Source organism: Bacillus rossius, chromosome 17, assembly GCF_032445375.1.
Source record: "Bacillus rossius redtenbacheri isolate Brsri chromosome 17, Brsri_v3, whole genome shotgun sequence".
In the NCBI taxonomy this organism is placed as follows: Eukaryota; Metazoa; Arthropoda; class Insecta; order Phasmatodea; family Bacillidae; genus Bacillus; species Bacillus rossius.
The window spans coordinates 13855616-13878145 of NC_086344.1; the positions used below are offsets into that span (position 1 = coordinate 13855616).

A 22530-nucleotide genomic window follows, 5' to 3' on the forward strand; every position below is an offset into this window, starting at 1 on the left:
TAGTTGTAAGGCAATTTCGGCGGGACCATAGCAAGTATACGATAAACACGGACAATCGATACATGCGAGTTCGATAGATAGAGGTTCTACGTAGTTAACATTTCACAATACGGCTTTTTTGCTTTCCATTCTTAGTTTGTAAACACATTTTGACGGCGTTTTCAATTATTTCCGCGTGTTTAGAAATAAAGAGTCAGTATTATTAAAGCTTCCTAAACAGGAAAAAAAAATCTCTAGCATGTATTAAGTAGGTACTGACATTTATGACTGCATGAAATATTTTTTCTCTCCCCGATTTTCGTGTCCACTTCTTCAATAACATGACTTTTCGTGGCTTTCGTGACAACCTTCACGAAAACGTGACTTTTTCGTGACTTTCGTGACCACCTTCACGAAAACGTGACTTTTTCGTGACTTTCGGGATTTTCGTGACCGGTAGCCACCCTGTTAATGAAGCAACCCCGTGGTGAGGTGAGGTGAGATGAGATGACGAGCCAGGTGAGGGAGGAGGTGGAGGAGAGTGGGGGGAGTACCTGCTGCTGCTGCTGCTGCTGCGGGGGTGTCTGCTGCGGCGACGGCGGCGGCTGGGGCTGCGGCGACGGCTGCGGAGCAGGCGGCTGCTGCTGCTGCTGCTGCTGCTGCGGTGGCGGCTGTTGCTGCTGCTGTTGTTGCTGCTGCTGCTGTCCCCAGGAGCCTCGCTGCTCGCCGCCGCCGTACACGCCGCCCCCGGGCTGCTGGCCGTACGGCGAGCCCAGCTGCAACACCAGCTTCCGTCAGGCATCGTCACACACCTCCACGACAACAACACCGCTCCACGACAACAACACCGCTCCACAACAACATCGCTCCACGACAACATCGCTCCACGACAACACACCGCTCCACGACAACAACACCGCTCCACGACAACAACACCGCTCCACGACAACAACACCGCTCCACGACAACAACACCGCTCCACGACAACAACACCGCTCCACGACAACAACACCGCTCCGCGCTCCACGACAATAACACCGCTCCACTCCCAGGAAGCCTAAGATGTACATCAAGTTCTGTCCCTGCCCGAACACGCGCGAATATTCACCTCCGGCCAACCTCGGGTTTATTTATATGTATATTTATATTATATTTCTCTGTTTATTTTAATGTAGCTATACTAACCTAACTAACAGTCCATAGTGTTTTAAAGTGTTTTAATGTAGCTAACCTAACCGACAACTTTTAATATTTGGATTCATTTTTCCTGCGCAAAATTTAAACAAATCCCGAGGTTGGCCGAAGGTGAATATTCGGGCGTGTTCGGGCAGGGACAGAAATTGATGTACATATTAGGCTTCTCCTCCACTCACATGCACACAACCCACAGCCGACAAGACCCTCTCTCGCTACGTCACATCGTCAGCTACCAGCTACATTAGTGGCGAGCTGACACTCTACATACGCTGCAGTGATTTTAAAACAGTACCTCACAACAGTTTTTTTTAATTCCCGAACGTACCAAATAGGTGCCAATGACAATTTTTTTTTATTACGAGTGTGCGACCTCCATGGACTTACACATGTGTGTCCGTTAGCCAGCGAATATACCAGAGTGTTTTCATAAAACTCAAGTGGTCTTCCCAAATGATGCACTTAAAAGTAGAACCAAATGGTCTTCTCGCTCGTGTGTTTAAAGAAGACCCATGTAGATTATAAATATACACAAGAACAACCACTGTGATGTCTCCCAATGAATAGGTTTTAACGTTGGAAAAAAAGATCTTTGGATTATAATGTTCCCCGGACCTACATGTATGTCCGTTGAGTCCGCGAATATATTAGAAGAGTCTTTATAAAACTTAAGTGGTCTTCGCACTGAGATGTTTAAATAAAACCACATCGGTCTTCCCAAACGAGGCACTTAAAAAGTAGAACCGAATGGTATTCTCGCTCGTGTGTTTAAAGAAAACCCGCGTAAATCATATTCTCAAGAACAACCACTGTGATGTCTCCCAATGAAGAGCTTTTAAGGTTGGAAATGATCTTTGGACCACGGTGTTCCCCAGATAACCATAATTGTAACTCTGCTGAATGCAACAGAGGTGAACAGTTAGTTACGTATGACATTTCATGGATGGAGACACCAGATTCAGCCAATCCACCATTTCTGTTCCCATACATGCAATTGAGGATGCGACTGAGGCAGGTTTACGCCCGGCATTGTCCTCTTCAGTTAAGGCGATGCTATGACCAGAGGTTGAGGCTACCCATCCCAACATGGTCACCACGATTCGCCCCCGACAGCGGTGCCCACGTGAAGGCAGAGGATTGCCACTTGGTGCGGAGAGGCTGTGTATTCGCATCCTTGCACCCATTCCGTGAACCTGTTGGATCATGTCTCGGATACTAGAGCTGGCAACAGCTCAGACACCTCTAAGGACAATCACCTTCCCCGCAGGGTCAGGCCCACTCCTGTTAGCTGCGACGTCAGCAAGAACCACAATTGCACGGGGGAGAAACTCTGATTGACCAGACTTAGACCTAGTTTTTTTTAAGTAGTTTCGGGCCCGCACACCAGATAAAAGCCTTTGTAATATATCGCCAACATAGCTGCAATGCTTGCGAGAAGTAATGCATGAACAATCATCATCAGGTAAAAACAAACCGGTAAAAAAAAAATTATTTAACTCTATTTTGGTAGCCACGTATTTTGTGATGTCGCGCACCAGAAATTTGGGGCATCATCTTCTCATTTATATACAACGTGACTGCTGGACAAAGTGTTTTTACTAAAGAAGTGGATGAATCAAAATGCTTTGTATCGGAACATCCATCCGGAAGTTTGAAGTTGTGGGTTCAACCCAACAGATAGGGAGACCTAAGATGCACATAAAGTTCTGCCATTCCCGATTACACCCGAACAATTCACCTTCGGCCAACTTCAGGATTTGTTTTATTTTTGCGCAGGAAAAATGAATTCAAACATTATAACACTTTAAAATACTATGAACGGTTAGTTAGGTTAGTATAGCTACATTAAAATAAACAGAGAAATATAAATATATATAAATAAACCCGAGGTCGGCCGAAGATGAAATTGTTCGGGTGTAATCGGGAATGGCAGCACTTTACGTGCATCTTGGGCTTCCCCCAACAGACAGCGCCACACGATGGTTTCAGTTTCCATTGCGAGAGCAGCACCCCGAACTCCACTGTCTGGATGACGAAGAGACCCGGGTGAGTGAGTGCCCGGGCGGTGACGTCACACACAGAGGAGTGAGAAAAGGGGAGGTGGGGAAGCAACTGAAATCGTGCAGTCGCCGGAATAATTACTCGGCAACACCAGGGTAAAAGGAACAGGAGGGGTGGAGGAGTGTGGGGTGCCTGCCAAACAGAAACTCGGTCAAGAGCAGCGGCGGGCCGACCCGGAGGAAGAAGCGGCTAAGAGACGGCGGCCCACCGGCGCCTTGGGCCAGTGTCGCCCGAGCGGCCCCGACACTATCTCGGCTTGCAGCGGGAGGAGAGAGCGCGTGTGTGATTGGAGGACGACCTTCAGGTCCGCGACCCCCCCTCCACCCCTCCCCCAACCCGAGAGATCAACCACCTCTCCTCTCACTCCACGGCGCTCCGTCTTCATTATGATCGTCAAGAGTCGTCCGGCACAGCTCTGCGCTTCACCAGTCACGGCTGGCCAATCCCAGAACACAGAACACGATGCATGGTCACGCCCTTTTAAGGCCCCTGTCCACAAGGTGCGCGGAACTTCAGGGAAAACAACAGCGATTTAAAAACTACTCGAGATGTCCGAGTGGGGTCTGCTTACGAAAAGCATTTTAAGAGTTCGCTGAGGGCCGAAAAGTACTTTTTGATTTCGGATGCAGTTTTTAAACCGTATTTTTAGAAGAGTTAAAAATGGCTGAAACGCACTGTTTTCAGCGTAATTTTTAGGCGTAAAACAACCAATATAGATTCTTGAAAGCACTTAAGGGATTTTCATTACACCTTTATCTTCATTTCTCGGCCATATATTGTTACGGTCGCCGCTCTAATTTCTCAGTTATCCTGTGACTACAAGACTGCACGCCGGATCAGAGCCTTGCGCTTAGAGGCGACACCGCGCTAGAAGCACCTGCGTGTGTTGCGCTTATCATCCTGCCTCACCGACACACACACACACACATCTGACGAGGCGAGCCCCTTAACTCTGTCATATTTGATTCCTCCATCTTTTTTGCTATTATAATTCTAATTTTGAACTACTTACCCCAATTTTTTGGCATGTCAAGGCCTAAATCACATCTCCCAGACCTTCTACACTTTGCTGCAACCACATGTTTACCAAAAGGCCCATTACATACGCAAAAGACCCGGGCATACTTCACGCGCGCGATACAACTATCACGATAGTCCACCAGTTCGCAAGCGTTGACTTCAATAAGTAGCCAAATTTAAGTCCTAAGCCATATAGACAAAAAAAAAAAGAGTTCCGGAGCTTTCTTGCAAGCGGTGTCACATCCACGCTGGCATAACCTGGTGTGTTGTCGAGAGAACAGATAGGTTTCCGACAGTATTCATCAGCTCCCGCGGCCAGCAGACAAACAAACCATCTCAAGGCCGCTCACACGACTGCGCCAGAGACACTGCAAGGGTCTTGGCAACTATTCCGAACATTAACCAGAACTACCGACAACCTTTTTTTAGAATTATTAAGCATACAGGGTCCTTAAATGAGGTGTCTGAAAACAAGCACGTCACCACCAGGTATATAAAAAAAACTACTACGCCATGACGCAACTGTCTATTACCGGTGCCTCACATTTCCATAGTTCAAGTCACATTTGTCTCGCATTTTCATTACGTTTACATCGCACGGCCTTACACTGCCCGCGAGCAAACCAACCAATGAACTGCGAAATTTTTAACAATAAATAACAATAAATGGGGAAACAGCTTGTCTGCCATTGGCTGAGAGCAAGATGTCCATTATCTGATAAATACCCTCATTTTTCCAGCCCCTACTCAGTCGCACCTGTGTTTTTGTACCATGTGCGTCTCTGCCTGAGTACGGGAGCAGATAGTAGTTCCCGAAACGTCGCTTGTTTCTGTTTTGGAAAACTATTGTGTTTGTTTCGTATTTTCGTTTTGTCGTGTTTTTGTCTCGTTTCAACTGTTGTGCTGAATTTTTTTTGGGGTTCATTATTTTTGTGCTGTCATATTTGTGGGTTTTTTTTTTCGTTCTCTTAGTACACTTTTCTTTGTTTTTCTTTGTTTGTTGACCATATTACTGTTATGGAATATTATGTGGTGTTTATATCCTGTTGACAAAAGCAATTATTTGCTTAATTTGTGGTTTTGTCTTTTGACATTTTTGTAGATTTCTTCTACATACATACATGTGCTTTAGCAATGGCGTATTTCCAAAAGCTTACATCAAGTCATGCACTCCCATTGCACAAATCTTTCAAAGATAGTAATTAATATTAGTACGGCGAAATATAATCCATCAACTCCTCCCTGTTGAAGAGCATTTCCATTGGTCGCCGGGCAAATAGATAATTTGTGCTGTTCTTATGTCCGGTTGCAACATCACTGAATCAGAATCAAACTGTATCTTAGTTCCAACTCAGTAATAGTATGTATGTTGATCGAGATATTCCGACTGATAATCTCCGATCCCACACATTGAGTTACAGAGTGAACACGAAACATGAATTTTGGGTAAAAATTTACTGTCACAGGGAATTATTTTTCAAGTGATCGAGTTATGTTTATGGAACGTAGTTATATTTCATGAGGTTGCAATTACTGCTTGTATCTCGGACAAAGTGGTTTCAAACATATATGTAAAAAAAACTTTTCGTTTGTCGATCCCCATAAACGAATACCATATCGGCTCGATTATCTAGAAATACCCGGTGAAACAATTTCAGGTTTGTTTTCAGAAAATTTTTAAAAATATTTTCCCACTTATTTGACATCACATGGCGACTGAGAAAATGTATTACGAAACAGATCTATATCCGCAGGAAAGAATGCTAAAACCTTATTTGCAATAATTTCCACGCGTTTTAAATGGGCAGTCACCACAGAAAAACAAAAGCTAGTTAGCGACTCTAACTGCGCAACAGACTTCGGTGGGCATACGGGGACACGGGCACGTGGACGCGTGGGCACGTGTACACATGTACACAAGAATGATGTTCGTGAATGATCGTGTGTTTGATAAGTACGTATATTTGAAGTAGCTTGGCTTCTGGGTTTTAGCCGTGTCCTTGGCAAATAATTCACTAAAGTTTCGGTCGACATTGTAGTCGTCATCATCAGGGAGCAGTTACCTACTGATGATGGCGACTGCAATGTCGACTGAAACGTTGGTGAATTATTTGCCAAGAACACGGCTACAACCCAAAAGCCAAGCTACTTCAGACAATGGCCGTGAAAGCCTGCGAACAAATTTTATATTTGTTATTTTTTCTTTTTTTTTCTTTCCAAGTTGATGCTTTTGATATTCACTAATGTATGCCCACTATCTTCCCTTATGTCGTGCCGTGTTTGAATATTTTTCTTTTTGGCTGGTATGACCTTTTTTATGCTATTAATTTTTTGAAATATACGTTTTATTGTTCACTATATTAACATATATTAACAAGGCGTCCTGGGCTTATATATCACAGGCGCCACTTCTAGAATTCACGAGCGCGGCTGGGGCCAGTCGCGTCATTCCGCGCCGACCCGACGCGAGAAATCTCTAGACGCGCGTCGGCAGCTGTCAGGTGTCAGTTACGTCGCTGAGATAAGCGTCACTCGGTGAGTGGAGGGCTGGAGGGAGGGGAAGCGGCAACCCTTGTAATCCACCAGGTGCGCGCGGCACGTCTCACGTTGCGGCGGCAGCGTGACGTCAGTGGCCGTGTGGAGCCGCCAGCCAGCTCTGCACCTGCGTGCCACGGCCCTGCTTACATTTCGTAACAATATTTTAGTCCTACCATAGAAGTATAACTTCTAAGGGTGCGGAAACTTTAGAGTTTTGACTGTTTAATGGATTTTAACAATATAGGTAGTATCGTCAGCTTACTTCTAAAACCTCGTAAGTCCAGATTTTCCCAGTTTTATACTCCAGATGTGTTTGGTGTATTTTTTTCATTTTTTCATAGTGCATATGTTGATAAAACCTCGTAAGTCAACTCTACTTAGTCTCTTTTCTATTCACAAATTATAAAAACCAGTATCTTTGTCAATGGAAACCGTGCTCAAAAAGCTCATAAACTCTCCTGTAAAATTGACTGAAATGGAGTTACTGGGTTTTAGAAGTAAGCCGACGATTTTAACACAATTCCTTGTTGAAAATGACCTCCAAAGCCGGGATTTTATAGGAGCTGCTTCTACTAGTTTAAAATCTCCGATTTTTCTTGCCGCTATTAGAGATGAGCGGTATTTACGATAAATGGCATACACATCGGTTATGAAACATTAACCGTTTCGTTACGCTTGTGGGCCTCTGATAACTGGTTACCAAAGAAAGAGAAATCTAATTCTCAACTGTACGTCTCACGATCCAGCGAGCAAATAAAATACCGTAACTCTTGTGCTGCCGCTAGTATCGAGATGTGTGCATCTCATCAGTAAAAAACCAGTTCATGCTATCGATAGATCGATTCTAAAACTGCAACTACTATTTTCTGAAAGAAACTAGCTATGCCATGCTTTCCCGTCACACTTTTTCGGTTATAAAATAATCGTTTGGCAGTTGACATTTTTTAAGTTTAAGTAAATAAACAGTTTTCAAGTTTATCAAACAATATCAAGTATTCAAAGTAACCATTTATACCAGATATGTTTTCTACATATCGCGATCGACAGAAACCGTTCCCTGCTCGCGATCGACATTTTAACCAATTCTCAGTTATTTGACAACTAAGAGGAAATGACAGTTATTCGTTATTTTATGTGTGCGTGAATAGGCTGAAGCGTCTGTACGTCAAATTTAAGTTGAATATGAGTTACATTATATAAAATGTGTTATTCATTCAGACAGTAGAAATTTCTTCGTAATTATGCAAATAAACTAGGTGCTTGGATCAAATTACATATTTGTAATTACATCTGCATCTTTTGAATTGGGGGAAAAAAAATTACAATGCCAGTGTTAAAATTAAGCCATTATTTAGATGGCTGTAATGCTTTGTGGACACTATTTGCGATTATAATAGTGAATGATTGAAAACAGACTTTTATGCCCAATTACTGATAAAGTTAACCATCTAAATAACCAGTTATTCAATCGCTGACATAACTGGTATTGTAAAAATTACCATTTCGCTAATTCCTAGCTGCTATCTGTGATTGATGGGGGTCAAGCAACGTTTACTATCCAGACAGCGGGGAATTATAGCGGCGAGCAGACAGCGGGGAATTATAGCGGCGAGCGTAGAAATTATGTACGTGATTCGCACCCAGAAATTTCTGTATTTGAAAAGGCTGATATTTTGTTTATTCAGTTTATTTATCACGCTCGGCATTATTTCGAGAAATTCTACGTAAAATTTCGTGTCCGAGCTTCGCATTATAAGTTTATTTGCAACATGAAAAACTTGAGAACACACGAATTTGCTCGTTACCGAAGTTAGATGATTAGACATCACCGGCGAGGAGTGAAAGTCTAGCTCACGTTTTTTTACTAACACGCTTTTATTAGCTTCGCCTGTATGTATCTATGTAACGGAATATTCGAACGTGATTTTCACCCCCTTCAAAACGCCGGAATAATTTGAAACTTCGCACACTTATCAAGGACCGATGGCAATGCAATAATTTAAATGGTTTGTCCCATTATTCTTAACTTGATGTAAGCCAAAAAATTGCTGTTGTCAACAGGATATAAACACCACATAATATTCCATAACAGGAATATGGTCACAAACAAAGAAGAAAAAAAGAAAATGGACTAACAGAACGAAAAAAAAAACACAAATGATGACAGCACACAAATATTGAACCCAAAAAAATTCAGCACAACAGTTGAAACGAGACAAAAACACAGCAAAACGAAAAGACGAAACAAACACAATAGTTTAACAACAGAAGAGAACGAAAAAAAAACCACAAACGATGACAGCACAAAAATTTTGAACCCAAAAAAGTTCAGCACACCAGTTGAAACGAGACAAAAACACAGCAAAACGAAAATACGAAACAAACACAATAGTTTAACAACAGAAGAGAACGAAAAAAATACTCAAACGATGACAGCACAAAAATATTGAACCCAAAAAAATTCAGCACAACAGTTGAAACAAGACAAAAACACGAAAAAACGAAAAGACGAAACAAACACAATATTTTTCTAAAACAGAAACAAGAAACAATTATTCTTTCCCGGGATCTTCAGGATTAGCGATACCCGGTAGTGTCTTTGTGTCAAATACCAAGACGCGTGCTAAGACACGCGCACGGCTTAATTTCTGCGACAAGCATATGACTACTGGTTGGAAGCACTAGGGAAATTTGCTAAATATAAAAAAAAATTATAGTTCGAAAGAATTGTCTCATTATTTTCTCTAAATGGGAACCTGCTGCGACCCAGTAATGCCCGTCTGCCCCCCCCCCCCCTTTTTCCACCCCTTTTTCATAGCACCTTTCCAATAGGTCTTGACGCCTTAGTGTCCCGCCTGGTATGTTCACCGCGTCCAGGGGTCGAAGGACGAAAAAAAAATAATTACCAACTCCCTTTGTAAGCACGCAATCAGATCCTTTAAAATTGTTTGTAAACCTTATAAATTTATATTAAAACTTTTATCCGAAACATTTTTCGATACAACAAACCATCGCTGCTAAGGGTGAAATAAACACCGGTTAAAGGTAAAAAAAAAAAAATCTTAACTTCCATATTAGGTAAACAATAAAATCTATAAGAATATATTGTCTAAAAATTTAGATAAAAATGATCTTAAACTTTGGTCTGAAACTATTGTTGATAAGACGAACCATTACCGGTAGGGGATGAAAAAAAAAAGTAAGGGTTTTATATATATGCTTTAATCAGCCTATGTAAAAAAAAATGAAAAGCATAAACAGCACAGAAATTTAAGAGGAAGGAATTAGTCAAGAAAAAAAATTATAGCACAGACGGACACAGTGAACAACGAGGAGACAGTAGCATCAAGAACAGTAACTGAAGACAAAACAACCTGACAACACGACAGACAGATAACCCAAAGTGATACTAAGGAAACAGGAAAAAAATTGACTTAGTTTCAGTTTTAATCAAAGGACTGCGTGTATTTTTTTTTAAATTTAATACTTTCAGAATTAATAACATGTTGTTATTGCTGCTAATAGATGTTTATTGGCTTCTTTTCTGTGTGTTTGCAATACTTAGCTTTCTTGTTTCTTCCAGGTTTCTTATATGAGACAGTGTAATCAGCAATGGGCTATGTCCAAAACTACATCTTGAATCAATCTTCCCTACTGCCAGAACCATTTAAAGAACGCACGACACACGCTGTTTTCACAAGCTGGTAAAAAGGACCACGTCATAAGTCCTTTGCTGTTCCTATTTTTTGGAACCCTTTCGGGCCACAGTCATATCTGCATGATAATACTAGCTGAAATCACCTCGAAAACACAGTGCCGTATCCTACTTCACGATCTGCTACGAGGCCTACATGTAGAGGTACGGAAATTTCGCGGATTCATTTGGTCGCTAGCTAGAATGCAAACATTCATATTCATGCGCTGTTCATGATTGGACAGCAGTTATTTGGACACGCCCCTCTGCGACCGTGAGCCAACGACGTCCAGTTATGAGAGAAGTAAGCGAATCAGAGAGAGCAGATTAACAAGATAAAAAAAAAATGTTATATATTTTTTTCCGCTAAGAAATCAGCCAATGCAGAAGCAAACGTTGGTTGGAAGAAACATAAGGCTTTGAAGGTTAGCTTGACGCTAGATGAACTCGCGAAATTTCCGGGTGTCTACCTATATGTCACAGTGCCCCTTGAGAATGTGACAGTGATTGAAGATGAACAGTGGCGAACACGAACAAGACAGAGAAGATATAATGTTCGCAGGCTTTCACGGCCATCGTCTGAAGTAGCTTGGCTTCTGGGTTGTAGCTGTGTCCTTGGCGAATAATTCACCGACGTTTGAGTCACCATCATCAGGGAGCAGTTAACTACTGAGGTTCTTACCAGTTGTCCTGCCTTTAGAAAAATTGCTACTGATTGACAAAACAACCCAATAACTAGAAGAAAGGAAGGCTTTGATTGGCCCACAGCAGCAACCAATCAGGAAGCACCTTCCCCTCAGGCGAGAGTATATAAAGGCAGGACAACCTCAGTAGGTAACTGCTCCCTGATGATGGCGACTGCAATGCCGACCGAAACGTCGGTGAATTACTTGCCAAGGACACGGCTACAACCCAGAATCCAAGCTACTTCACAGAGAAGATATGCCTACCGAACCAACAGTTCACGTCCTCTGTCAATCAAATGAACCAACTTTTTTTTTGTTTAAAGGAAATCTCAACGATCTTGTTCATTATTTAAACTTCTCGAATCAACAGGCCAAGGTTTTAGCTTCGCGATACAAAAGTGTTTTTCCAAGACCGGAAACGGTTTTTTTCTTCCTGAAAATCTCCCCATGGAAGTAGAGAAGGTACTTTTTTGTATTCATATCGAATCCGTTATGGAGAGTGTTGGCCATCATTTCTATGTGAGTGGAGTTTGTTAGCAAATAATGGCAAGTTAGCCTAAAAGCAGTTCTTTTCCATAATGGGTGAAAATAAAACTTCTAATCTGATCATTTATGCAGTTAGCCTGAAGGCGACATAAAGAACTTTATTTAAACTGCTACTCACACTTACCTAATATGAGGGGGGGGGGGGGGGGAACAAATAGCGCATATGTGGCGAAATCAAAGAAACTGCAATACTGCCTTACATGCTGCTCGAATACACAAAGAAAGTACTATTCTTTCTGCGCTATTGGGCAGCAGACAGAAAAAAAAAAACACTATTGTAAAGAAAAAATTGACTTCTCGGGCCGAACTACTTGCCTGGACAGATGAGTGTGGTGAAAACCACTCCTGTTGAACCGAAAAAATGTGTATCTGCATCCGCTGCACATTTATGTAAAGGACAAAACATCACATTTGATTACGTACTTGAGCGAAAAGTTCCAAAATATCAGTAAAATAAAAAATTAAGGAATACATGTTTGTAAGACAGCAAATTAGGGAATTAATTACTGATTAGAATTTACTTGATTTGTTGAGTGATATCGAAAAAAAAAAAAATGGCATGTCTTCAGGCAAACACAAGGCAGATAACTATCGTGATATTGTACATTAACTATGTCAAACATTTCTTGAGTGAATATCTGGACTTCTTCCCAGATAGCCCTGGTGCTATCAGTGAAGAACTTGGCGAACAATTCCCAAAGGAAATAATTCAAATATAAATTCGTTATCATGACAACTGGAGTGCTGAACCTTACAAAGAGATGTTTCAGAGGCAAAGTATCAAATGAACAGGAAAGAAAATATTTTTAGGGATGTTTCTTCACTTTTTTCTTTTTAATCTTTTGTATAATTTTTTTTACTGCTGTACATTTGAACTCTTGTTTTGATAGTGTGTTATTCTGCCAGATACATAATATAATACATGAGCTGACGTGAATATTTACAACAACAAAAAAAAACATCACATGAAATCTGAGGACGATGTGGAAATTCTGAATCAGAGATGCGTTCTAGCGCGAAATATCTTCCAGAAACTGAGTGTATCGTTCTTGTAACAAAAAAAAAATATTATACCAGTGATTCTCAGCCTTCAATGATAGGGTTCTAGGATATATTTGACCACAAAGACATTCTAAAAAAAAACCCCCTCAGTGAAAGTGCAGAAATGCTGGGAGTGGCCAATCGCTATTCACAACAGGGCAATGATCTTTGACGACGTGTGTCTTTAGGTCTCGTCTACATCACATCCACTGAACCCCAAAATAGCATAGTTTTCCAGGAAATGGGTACATGCGTGAGATGATAAAATTGTTTCCAGCACAACCAAAACCAGAGATGGTACAATTGTTTCCAGCAAAACCAAAACACAAAAAGGGCAGGAACTGGGTATATGCGTGAGATGGTACAATTTTTTCCAGCAAAGCGAAATTAAAGGGGCGGTATTTCTGCAAGAAGGTAAAAAGGGAAGCCGACACGTATGCCGGAAGATCACTGTGCCTACGGAGCAGGAGAGAACAGTTTGGGAGAGGGGAGAGGGTTTTGGCCACCCCTGGCCGGGGGAGTGCCTCGCGGATCGAAGCGCAGGGACCACCGGCCGTGTGACGTCACGCGTCGCCATGGCGACGGGCGGGAGTGGCGCAGGGGCAGATCAAACATTCAGCTGGGCCCCGGCGCGCCGCTTCTGCCTTATTTAGGGGCGGCGCGTTCGGCGTCGAGCCAGAGTGTCTCCCCTTCCCTTCCCTTCCCTTCCCCTGGGCTACGACCCTCCGACCCTCCACCCCTCACAAGCCCGACGAAGTGCAGACTACAGCTTCATGTGTACCTGACTGTTGTCAACCATGTTGACTAATACGAGGGTTATTTTTTTTTCAACCTCCGATCGGCTGTAATAAAAAAAACGGGAATGAATTGGGAAATTATTTTAATGTCAAAAGAAACGTACATCTTTACTCTATTTTTCCACATAATCACCGTGCAGATTGAGGCATTTGTCGTACCGCTGCACCAGCTTTCCAATACCCTCTGCATAAAATGAAGCCTCCTGCCTATTCAGCCACGTTTTAACAGTGCCCTGCAGTTCATCCTTGGTGTTGAAGCGTCGTCCTCCAAGCCACTTTTTCAACGCGGGGAAAAGGTGATAGTCACTCGGTGCCAAATCCGGACTGTAAGGAGGGTGATCAAACACTTCCTATCTTCAACTGAGGTGTGAGTTGGCCGCTCCACATGGTTGGTGGAAGGGGGTAAACACTACGAGACGTGTCGATTCGTGTACGTGCGATTAGGGTATCGATTAATGGACATGCCATGGAGAAATGAAACTGTAATCACACTGCAGGGCACTGTTAAAACAACGTGGCTGAATGGGCAGGAGGCATCATTTTATGCAGAGGGTATTGGAAAGCTGGTGCATCGGTACGACAAATGCCTCAATCTGTGCACGGTGATTATGTGGAAAAATAGAGTAAAGATGTACGTTTCTTTTGACATTAAAATAATTTCCCAATATCATTCCCGTTTTATTATTACAGCCGATCGGAGGTTGAAAAAAAAAAAATAACCCTCGTACTAACACCCCGTCTCGTCTGTGCGCTGTTGTACCCAGGCCACTCTTTCTCAAGCTTCACTTCTCTGGCCATTCACATCACCATCAGCAAAAATGCCAACAAATCAAAAATACTACCAAAAGGTATTTAGCCGATCACAACATATAAACATTTATAACAGTTTTCCTGCAATCAATACTCTTTTTTTGTGTGCAAAAAAAAATAATTCCAAGTTAATAAAATTGCGAAAGTCAAACTAATACATCAAACAAAATCACTCGATACAATAGAAATAAAATGATATGTACACAATGTACATAAATAAATAGAATGAAGTAAAATTACACGAAAAAGCATCGAAAGAACCGATTTATAACGAAATAAATGTACTTTAATTGAAAAGAAATTTCAATGATTAAATGCATGAATTGTAACGAAATAAATCAAACGAAAGGACTGAAAAGAATCCATTTCGGCACAGCTTACGGGCATAGGTAGATTTCGAAGTTACCTAATTCTCCTGGAAATATTTTGGAATTTTTTTTTTTAAAACTTAATGAAGCCTTTATAACAACCCTTTATGTTCGACAATAGGTACCGATATTTAAGTAAGATAAATTTAACGTTGTCTCATATTCCATGCAGCGAAAATATTTTGAATGATCTAACAATGCATCCAGCATTGTACTAAGGTAATTATGCAATAATTTTTGATTTTCAAACACTTTTTTTTCCAACCCTTGCACTAATACGTGGTCGTATAAAATTTATTTTAACAAAAGTTTAAGATTACATTAAGGTGGTTAATAATAAATCTGACGAATTTTATACTAATTTTTTTTTTATTTCAACATCTGTTTTCACGGTGATAGTGTCATAAAAACCATTTTCAGCCAAATGTTTTAGGTAAAGTTTAGGGGTTTCACAATAAATCATAATGTACTGAGAATATGTATTCTAAAAAAAAAAGTATTGGCATTTTGTCTTTCTAACATTGTTATTTCCAACTCTTGCACTAATTGTGTGTATTATCACAATTTGTTTCAGACAAAAGTTTTAGGTAAAAATTATAAGATTAAGAAACAATTTCAACGGATTTGAAAGTGCATCTACTAAGAGATAAATATTTTTTTATTTCTAACCCTAATTTTTTTAAACTCTTGCAGCAATGGTTCGTCTAATCAAAAATTGTTTTTGACAAAAGTTTTAAATAAAAATTATAAGATTTACAAACTATCCGAATGAATTCGATGTTGTGCCTACGAAGGGAAGTATGATTTCTTTTTTGTTTTCCAACCCTTGTTTATTCTACTCTTTGCAGAAATGGTGGCCGTATAAAAAAATATTTCACACAAAAAAGTGGACAGTAATTTAAGGATTTACAATAAAACAGAACAGATTTAACAGTGTACGTAGTACGTAAATTATGAATTTTTAAAAATTTTCCTCTTTTATTTTTTTAACCCCCTAGAACAATGGTTCGTCTATCAAAAATTGTTTTAGCCAAAATTTTAGATAAAAATTATACAATTTACAAACAATTTGAACGGATTTCATAGTGTACCTACCAAGGGAGTTATGATTTGTTTTTTAAATCCTCCACTTTATTTTTTTCACCCCCTTGCAGCCGGGCTCGTCTTATCAAAAATTGTTTCAGACCAAAGTTTTTGATAACAATTATGAGATTAATACATAATTTGTACGAATTCCATGTTGTGCCTACGAAGGGAGGTATGATTTTTTTGTCCTCCAACCTTTGTTTCTTCAACTTTTTGTAGTTATGGTTGGTCGTATCAAAAACTTATTCAGACAAAATATTTTGGTTTTACTCCTATGAGTTATAATACGTTCAAACGGATGTGATACTTTCCATATTATGAGTGTTACAGCGATTTTTCGGTTTTCAAAAAACCTTCCTATTTATAGGCCTTCGGTCGGATATTGCCCATTAACACGAACTCAAGATTTTCCACTACTAGATCGTATGTATCAGTTTGGAAGTTATTTGTGAAAAATTGCGAAAGTTATCGTGTCCACAAATTATATTATATTATATTATATTATATTATATTATATATATATATATAAGCTCTCTCTCTCTCTGTGTGTATGTATATATATATTTGACGATGGTTTTGGGGGTCTATGGAGCATGAAAAGAAAAACTAAATAAATTTTTTCCGGAAGTTGCACCATTGTAACGGCTACAATAGGTAGAATTTCTTTAAAATCTACCTAAAAAAACATTTAGGCACATTTTACAACGCTGGTAGATTTCGAAATACCTATTTCATCTAGAACATTCTAGAAACTTCTGGAACTACGTGTTTTCATATATTACAAATTTGATTGATTAAATTCATATTTTATGCAGCGAAAATGTTTTGAATTATTTAAATTTAATGCCTTTAACTTTGAACAACTCAAAAACAAATTTCATATTATGCACTAAGGTAGTTATAGTTTTTTTACCTTCAAACACTATTTTATTCTTTGCACTAGTACGTGGTCGTATTAAAATGTGTTTCGGACCTAGGTTTAAATTAATACTTTGAAATTTTAGTATAAGTGTGAACGAATTTAATAGTTTATTTATTTGGAAAGTTTTGGAATTGTTTTATTTAAATCTTTGTTTTCAACCCCTTACCGTAACTATTCGTCTTATATAAAAATGTTTGAGACAGAAGTTTTAAATAATATTTAGAATATATACAATAAATGGTAACATGTTTGACAGTTTACCTAATAAGGGAATTATTATTTTTCCCTCATTTAACCTCTGTTTTTTCCACCCTAAGTAGGAATAGTTGGTTGCATTGAAAATTGTTTCACATAAAAGTTTTAGATAATATTTAAAAGGTCCAGAAACAATTCGAACGAATTTCGTTGCGTGCCTACTACGGGAGTTATTATTTATTTTTTGTCCTCCAACTCATGTTTTTTCTACTCCAAGCCATGGTCGTCGTATCAATAATTTTTCAGACAAAAGTTTTAAATCATATGTATAAGATTTAAAAAAAAACAACTAAACCTATTCTATGGTGTGTCTACTAAGGGAGTTATGCATATTATGTTCTCCAACCCCCCTCCCCCCCCCTATTTTTCACCCTTCTCAGTTTTGGTTGGTGAGAATAAAATTTTTATTTACGCAAAGGTTTTTGATATTGCTGTAATGAGACAGTAACTCCATATGGATTAGATAATTTTTCACATTAAGGGAAATATAGCGACTTTTCAGTTTTTTTCCCCTTTCAAAACACCTTCCCCATTGATATCACTTTGGTCGGATTTTGGCCATTAACAAACATGACCATTTTTCCCCCCATTATTATTATATTATATGTAACAGTTTGGAAGGTGTCGACAGTGGCACCTGTACGAGCGGTGGTGCAGTGACTGGAGGTGTCGGCAGTTGCATCTGTACAAGAGGGGGTGTAGTGACGGCGGTGTCATCTGTACAAGCGGGGGTGTAGTGACGGCGGTGTCATCTGTACAAGCGGGAGTGTAGTGACGGCAGTGTCATCTGTACAAGCGTGGGTGTAGTGTTAGCAGTGGCAACTGTACAAGCGGGGGTGTAGTGACGGCGGTGGCATCTGTACAAGCGGTGGTGTAGTGTCGGCAGTGTCATCTGTACAAGCGGTGGTGTAGTGTCGGCAGTGGCAACTGTACAAGCGGGGGTGTAGTCCAGCGGTGTCATCTGTACGAGCGGTGGTGTAGTGACGGCAGTGTCATCTGTACAGGCGGTGGTGTAGTGACGTCGGTGGCATCTGTACAAGCGGTGGTGTAGTGTGGACAGTGTAACCTGTACGAGCGGTGGTGTAGTGACGGCGGTGGCAACTGCACGAGCGGTGTAGTAGTGTCGGCAGTGTCATCTGTACAGGCGGTGGTGTAGTGACGGCGGTGACAACTGTACGAGCGGTGGTGTAGTGTCGGCGGTGGATTCTGTACAAGCGGTGGTGTAGTGTCGGCAGTGTCATCTGTACAAGCGGGGGTGTAGTGTTAGCAGTGGCAACTGTACAAGCAGTGGTGTAGTGTCGGCAGTGGCAACTGTACAAGCGGGGGTGTAGTGACGGCGGTGTCATCTGTACGAGCGGTGGTGTAGTGACGGCGGTGTCATCTGTACAAGGGGGGTGTAGTGACGGCAGTGGCATCTGTACAAGCGGGGGTGTAGTGTTAGCAGTGGAAACTATACAAGCGGTGGTGTAGTGTCGGCAGTGGCAACTGTACAAGCGGGGGTGTAGTGTCGACAGTGGCACTTGTACGAGCGGTGGTGTAGTGTTAGCAGTGTCATCTGTACAAGCGGTGATGTAGTGTCGGCAGTGGCAACTGTACAAGCGGGGGTGTAGTGTCAACAGTGGCACCTGTACGAGCGGTGGTGTAGTGACGGCGGTGGTAACTGTACGAGCGGTGGTGTAGTGTCGGCAGTGGCAACTGTACAAGCGGGGTTGTAGTGTCGGCAGTAGAAACTGTACGAGCGGTGGTGTAGTGTCGGCGGTGGATTCTGTACAAGCGGTGGTGTAGTGTCGGCAGTGTCGGCATTGGCAACTGCACGAGCGAGCAGGGGCCACAAAAATTATGAAAGCAGTCAAAATAAAATAGAAAATAAATTTTTAATCATTAATAAGCCTTACTATCCTCTCCGCCATCTGTAAGCCCACGGGGGCGGGAGTAACAGGCGATTTGCCTAACGGCGGTTTGCCTAAACATGAATTCGTTACGGCGATTTGCCTAAAGTCATTTCGCCTAACGGCGATTTGCCTAACGGCGTTTTGCCTAACGGCATTTTGCCTAATGGCGATTTGCCGAACAGCGTTTTCCCTAACGGAGTTCTGCCTAACGGCGTTTTGCCAAACTCCGATTTGCCTAACGGGGTTTTGCTAACGGCGTTTTGCCTAACGGCGTTTTGCTAACTGCGTTTTGCCTAAAATGTTACTGTGATGACAAAACCTCGTTTTGCCTAGCGGCGAATTGCCTAACGCCATTTTGCTAATGGCGATTTTCCTAACAGCGTTTTGCCTAACCTAACCTAAGGGCGTTTTGCCTATCAGCGGTTTGCCTGACGGCGATTTGCGTAACGGCGATTTGCCTAACAGCGTTTTGCCTAAACGGCGTTTTGCCTAAAATTAGGCAAAACGCCTTTAGGCAAAACGACACATGCCCGCGGGCGGTAATAAATTCTTCTTCACCTTCCTTAGTGCCCCTTTGAAGTATTATTGACATATCTTTTTATTATAAGATTATCCTTCCGGTACTTTTCCAAATTTTTGTATCCTAGAAGTTTCTCTAAGAAAGTACTCAATGAAATTATTAGCGCACTGAGGAGAGGCGTAACAGGTGGTATGAAGTGTCGGAGGATGGCATCTGCACAAGCGGTGGTTGTAGTGTCGGCAGTGGTATGAGGTGTCGGGTGTGCAGGAGGATGGGAGGATGGCGACTCACCTGGTGCGGGGAGAAGGCCCTGCCCGCCGCGCCGGGCGCGCCCGGGTACCGCTGCTGCGGGTACGACGAGGGGTACTGCTGCGGGGGCGGCTGCTGGGGGAAGCCCCCCGACCCGGGAGCCGCCGCCTGCCCGCCCAGGTAGGGGGACTGCCCGCCCCGCGCCACTCCGCCCTGCGACACACACACAACAACACCCACTCTGTAGCCTTGTGCAGCACCTCCAGCTACACTCTCCTCCTGTCCGTCAACAACCCTGCATCCTGTACATGCTTCCAGTTCCAGATACAGATGCTGTTCTCACATCCTCGCTCTGGACCAGACCATTCCCCTGTCCAGGGAGGAGGGCAATATACCTATTTATAAAGAATCATCGATCCCACCATATCGAAGCGGTGGGGTCCGGGGGTCCTCCCCCGGGAAAATTGTATTTCAAGGTGGAAAACGGTGCTATTTAAGCAGTTTTATTATCTAAAAATTGATTACACAGCACTTTATTTGCCCCCGTTTGCACACCACTTAAAAGGTTTCAGAAGGGGTGGGGGGGGGGAAAGGGGGCCGAATACCCTTGCCCCCCCCCCACCCCTCTTGTTGTTGTTGCGCCTTTGCCCCTGTCCCGCCAAACATTCTTCTTCCTGTCTCGTCAATACGTTGATAACTCACAAACAGATGTGTTTCACAGGAAAATGTACCAAAGGAACGGGAAGGAAAAAGGTTTAGGGGAAGTTTCTTCTAACCCCCCCCCCCCCCTTTTCTTTAATCTTTTGTAATTTGTACTTTAGTATACAATGCTTAAAATGACCAGTTTTTGACGTGACAACGTCCAATAAATCGATGAACGCCGGCTGCACGCAAGAAAAAGTGTCCCGTTACGCACATTGTTCTGTTACGCTGTGTCCCGTTACGCTCATTGTACGCTTGCGCCGCATCTATCTCTCTCTTCCACTCGACTGTTTATAAAGTGAAGTGAAAAGTTAATGTGGTTATTGCTTATTAAAACAACAATTTCGGCAATAAAGGTTAATTATTCTTGCATTTAAAAAATCTGTTTACTAGTATAATTTAAAGTATTTATTCTTTTATTATTAAAATAAAAATGATTCAATTTTATTCATAAAGTATGCAATCATATCATCAATTTTTTTAGTGTAATGACGTTGTCACGTTAAACTATCGTCCGTAAACCGACTTTACAACCAATATTTTTTCCAAGGGGATTTCATAATTTCATAAACACTGAAAGTATTAATACGTTAGGTACCTACATACATTAGCTAGCTGTTTGTACACGACTTTCTCTAAATTAAGCTGATTCTCGTCTTTGATAGCGCCAGCCACAATACGAGATATTTTGCAACTGCAACAATGGTTCATAAGCCTAATAACAAAAAAAAACGAAAAAAAATACGATAAAACTTTACCGCGAAATTATGAAACGAGATCCTCAGAAAACTCTAGAAAAGAGAAGTACAAAACGAAGGGGGAAAAAAAACGAGAAAGAAACCTTGTTTATTTGAAAAGAAAAAGAGAAAAACAGCAGCAAGGCATGCTGCTATGCACAATTCAAAATACATCACCTTCCACAAGTGCATCTGCTGCCCCCCCCCCCCCAACTTTTTCCCCAAATCAAGTTAAAAAAAAAACTGATAAAAAAGAGTGAAGCGTGCACGAACTCAAACAGCTACAGAAAACCAAAAGTTGAGAAATGAGGACCCAAGGCTACTTCGTAAAAAAAATGAGGTTGTAATGAAGAGGTTGAAAAAAATGCAGACCGTTAAAGAAAAAAAAAATTATATAAGCTACCTCAGAAAACACTTTACACCAGTATAGTGCCATGAAACAATTAAAAATGACTCTTCCCAAGGGAGATGTGCTCATTTACTGCGATTTTAGTGAAAACCACTGACACTAAATACCAGGGTTGGGGAAAAAAACAGTTTAAAAAAAAAAATATCAAAAAACGTGTTTTTTATTGTTTTAAACTGTTTTTTGTTTTAAACAGTTTGTCATCGTTTAAAGAGTTTTTTTTTAAGTTTAACTTTTTTTTGTATTTAATATTAATTTTAATCAAAACCCCCGAATATGTTTTGCACATATGGTTTCAGCAGAAGTCCCATCAGGTGTAAGGTATATTGCTACACATTTTTGAATATGGAATTCCCTGACATTGCCCGGTTTTCCCTGACTGTAGCCATTCCGGATATTATTAAGTACAAAGCAAAAAGTTCACCTTTCAAGGAGTACTTATTCAGTCCTGTAACACTAAAAGAGATTAAACCTCTAGTATGGTGGATGGCTTTGGAGAAAAGTACTCATCATGCAACTTTGAACCTGGCACATCAGTTACACAGTGCAGTAGCTTCGTCAGCTGGTATTGAACGTCTTTTCTCCACATTCGGGTTTGTGCATAGTACTGTAAGGAACCGGCTAGGAATAGAGAAGGCTGCCAAACATGTAACTGTTTTCCGTGCACTTAACTAACAAAAACAGATCTTAATTAGGTTAGATGAACTTAGTGGAACTGGCACACTAAAAGGTATGACTGGTTTGACCCCAAGCAGGACTATATTTTATGCTTACGTGAGGAATGTGGTTCACTTCAAAACTTCTCATCCTAGTCTGGATATTTATCACAATTGGTGACTTACAATGAGACAGTGATGCTTGCGATGAAAATGTCAATATGCAGTTTTCGTAAGAAATAAACTTTTTTTTAAAAATACATATAAAAACATGTTTAGAATAGAATGTTTTAAACATTGTGTTTTAAACTTGTTTTATTCAGAGTGTATTGTTTAAAACAATTTTGAACATATTGTTTTAAACATTTTGT

The 22530-nt window shown here is 41.1% G+C and overlaps 1 protein-coding gene across 6 annotated transcripts in view; it reads right to left on the reverse strand.

Annotated features, from left to right (window-relative positions):
* Positions 1-22530, reverse strand: part of LOC134540715 (trithorax group protein osa-like) — a 294594-nt gene that overhangs the window by 164956 nt on the left and 107108 nt on the right. For all 6 annotated transcript variants that reach the window (XM_063383602.1, XM_063383603.1, XM_063383601.1 and 3 more), the window contains exons 2-3: positions 19701-19871; positions 534-755 (exon numbers count right to left, since the gene is read on the reverse strand). In XM_063383602.1, coding sequence (XP_063239672.1) covers positions 534-755; positions 19701-19871 — 393 coding nt within the window. The remainder of the gene's footprint in view (positions 1-533; positions 756-19700; positions 19872-22530) is intronic.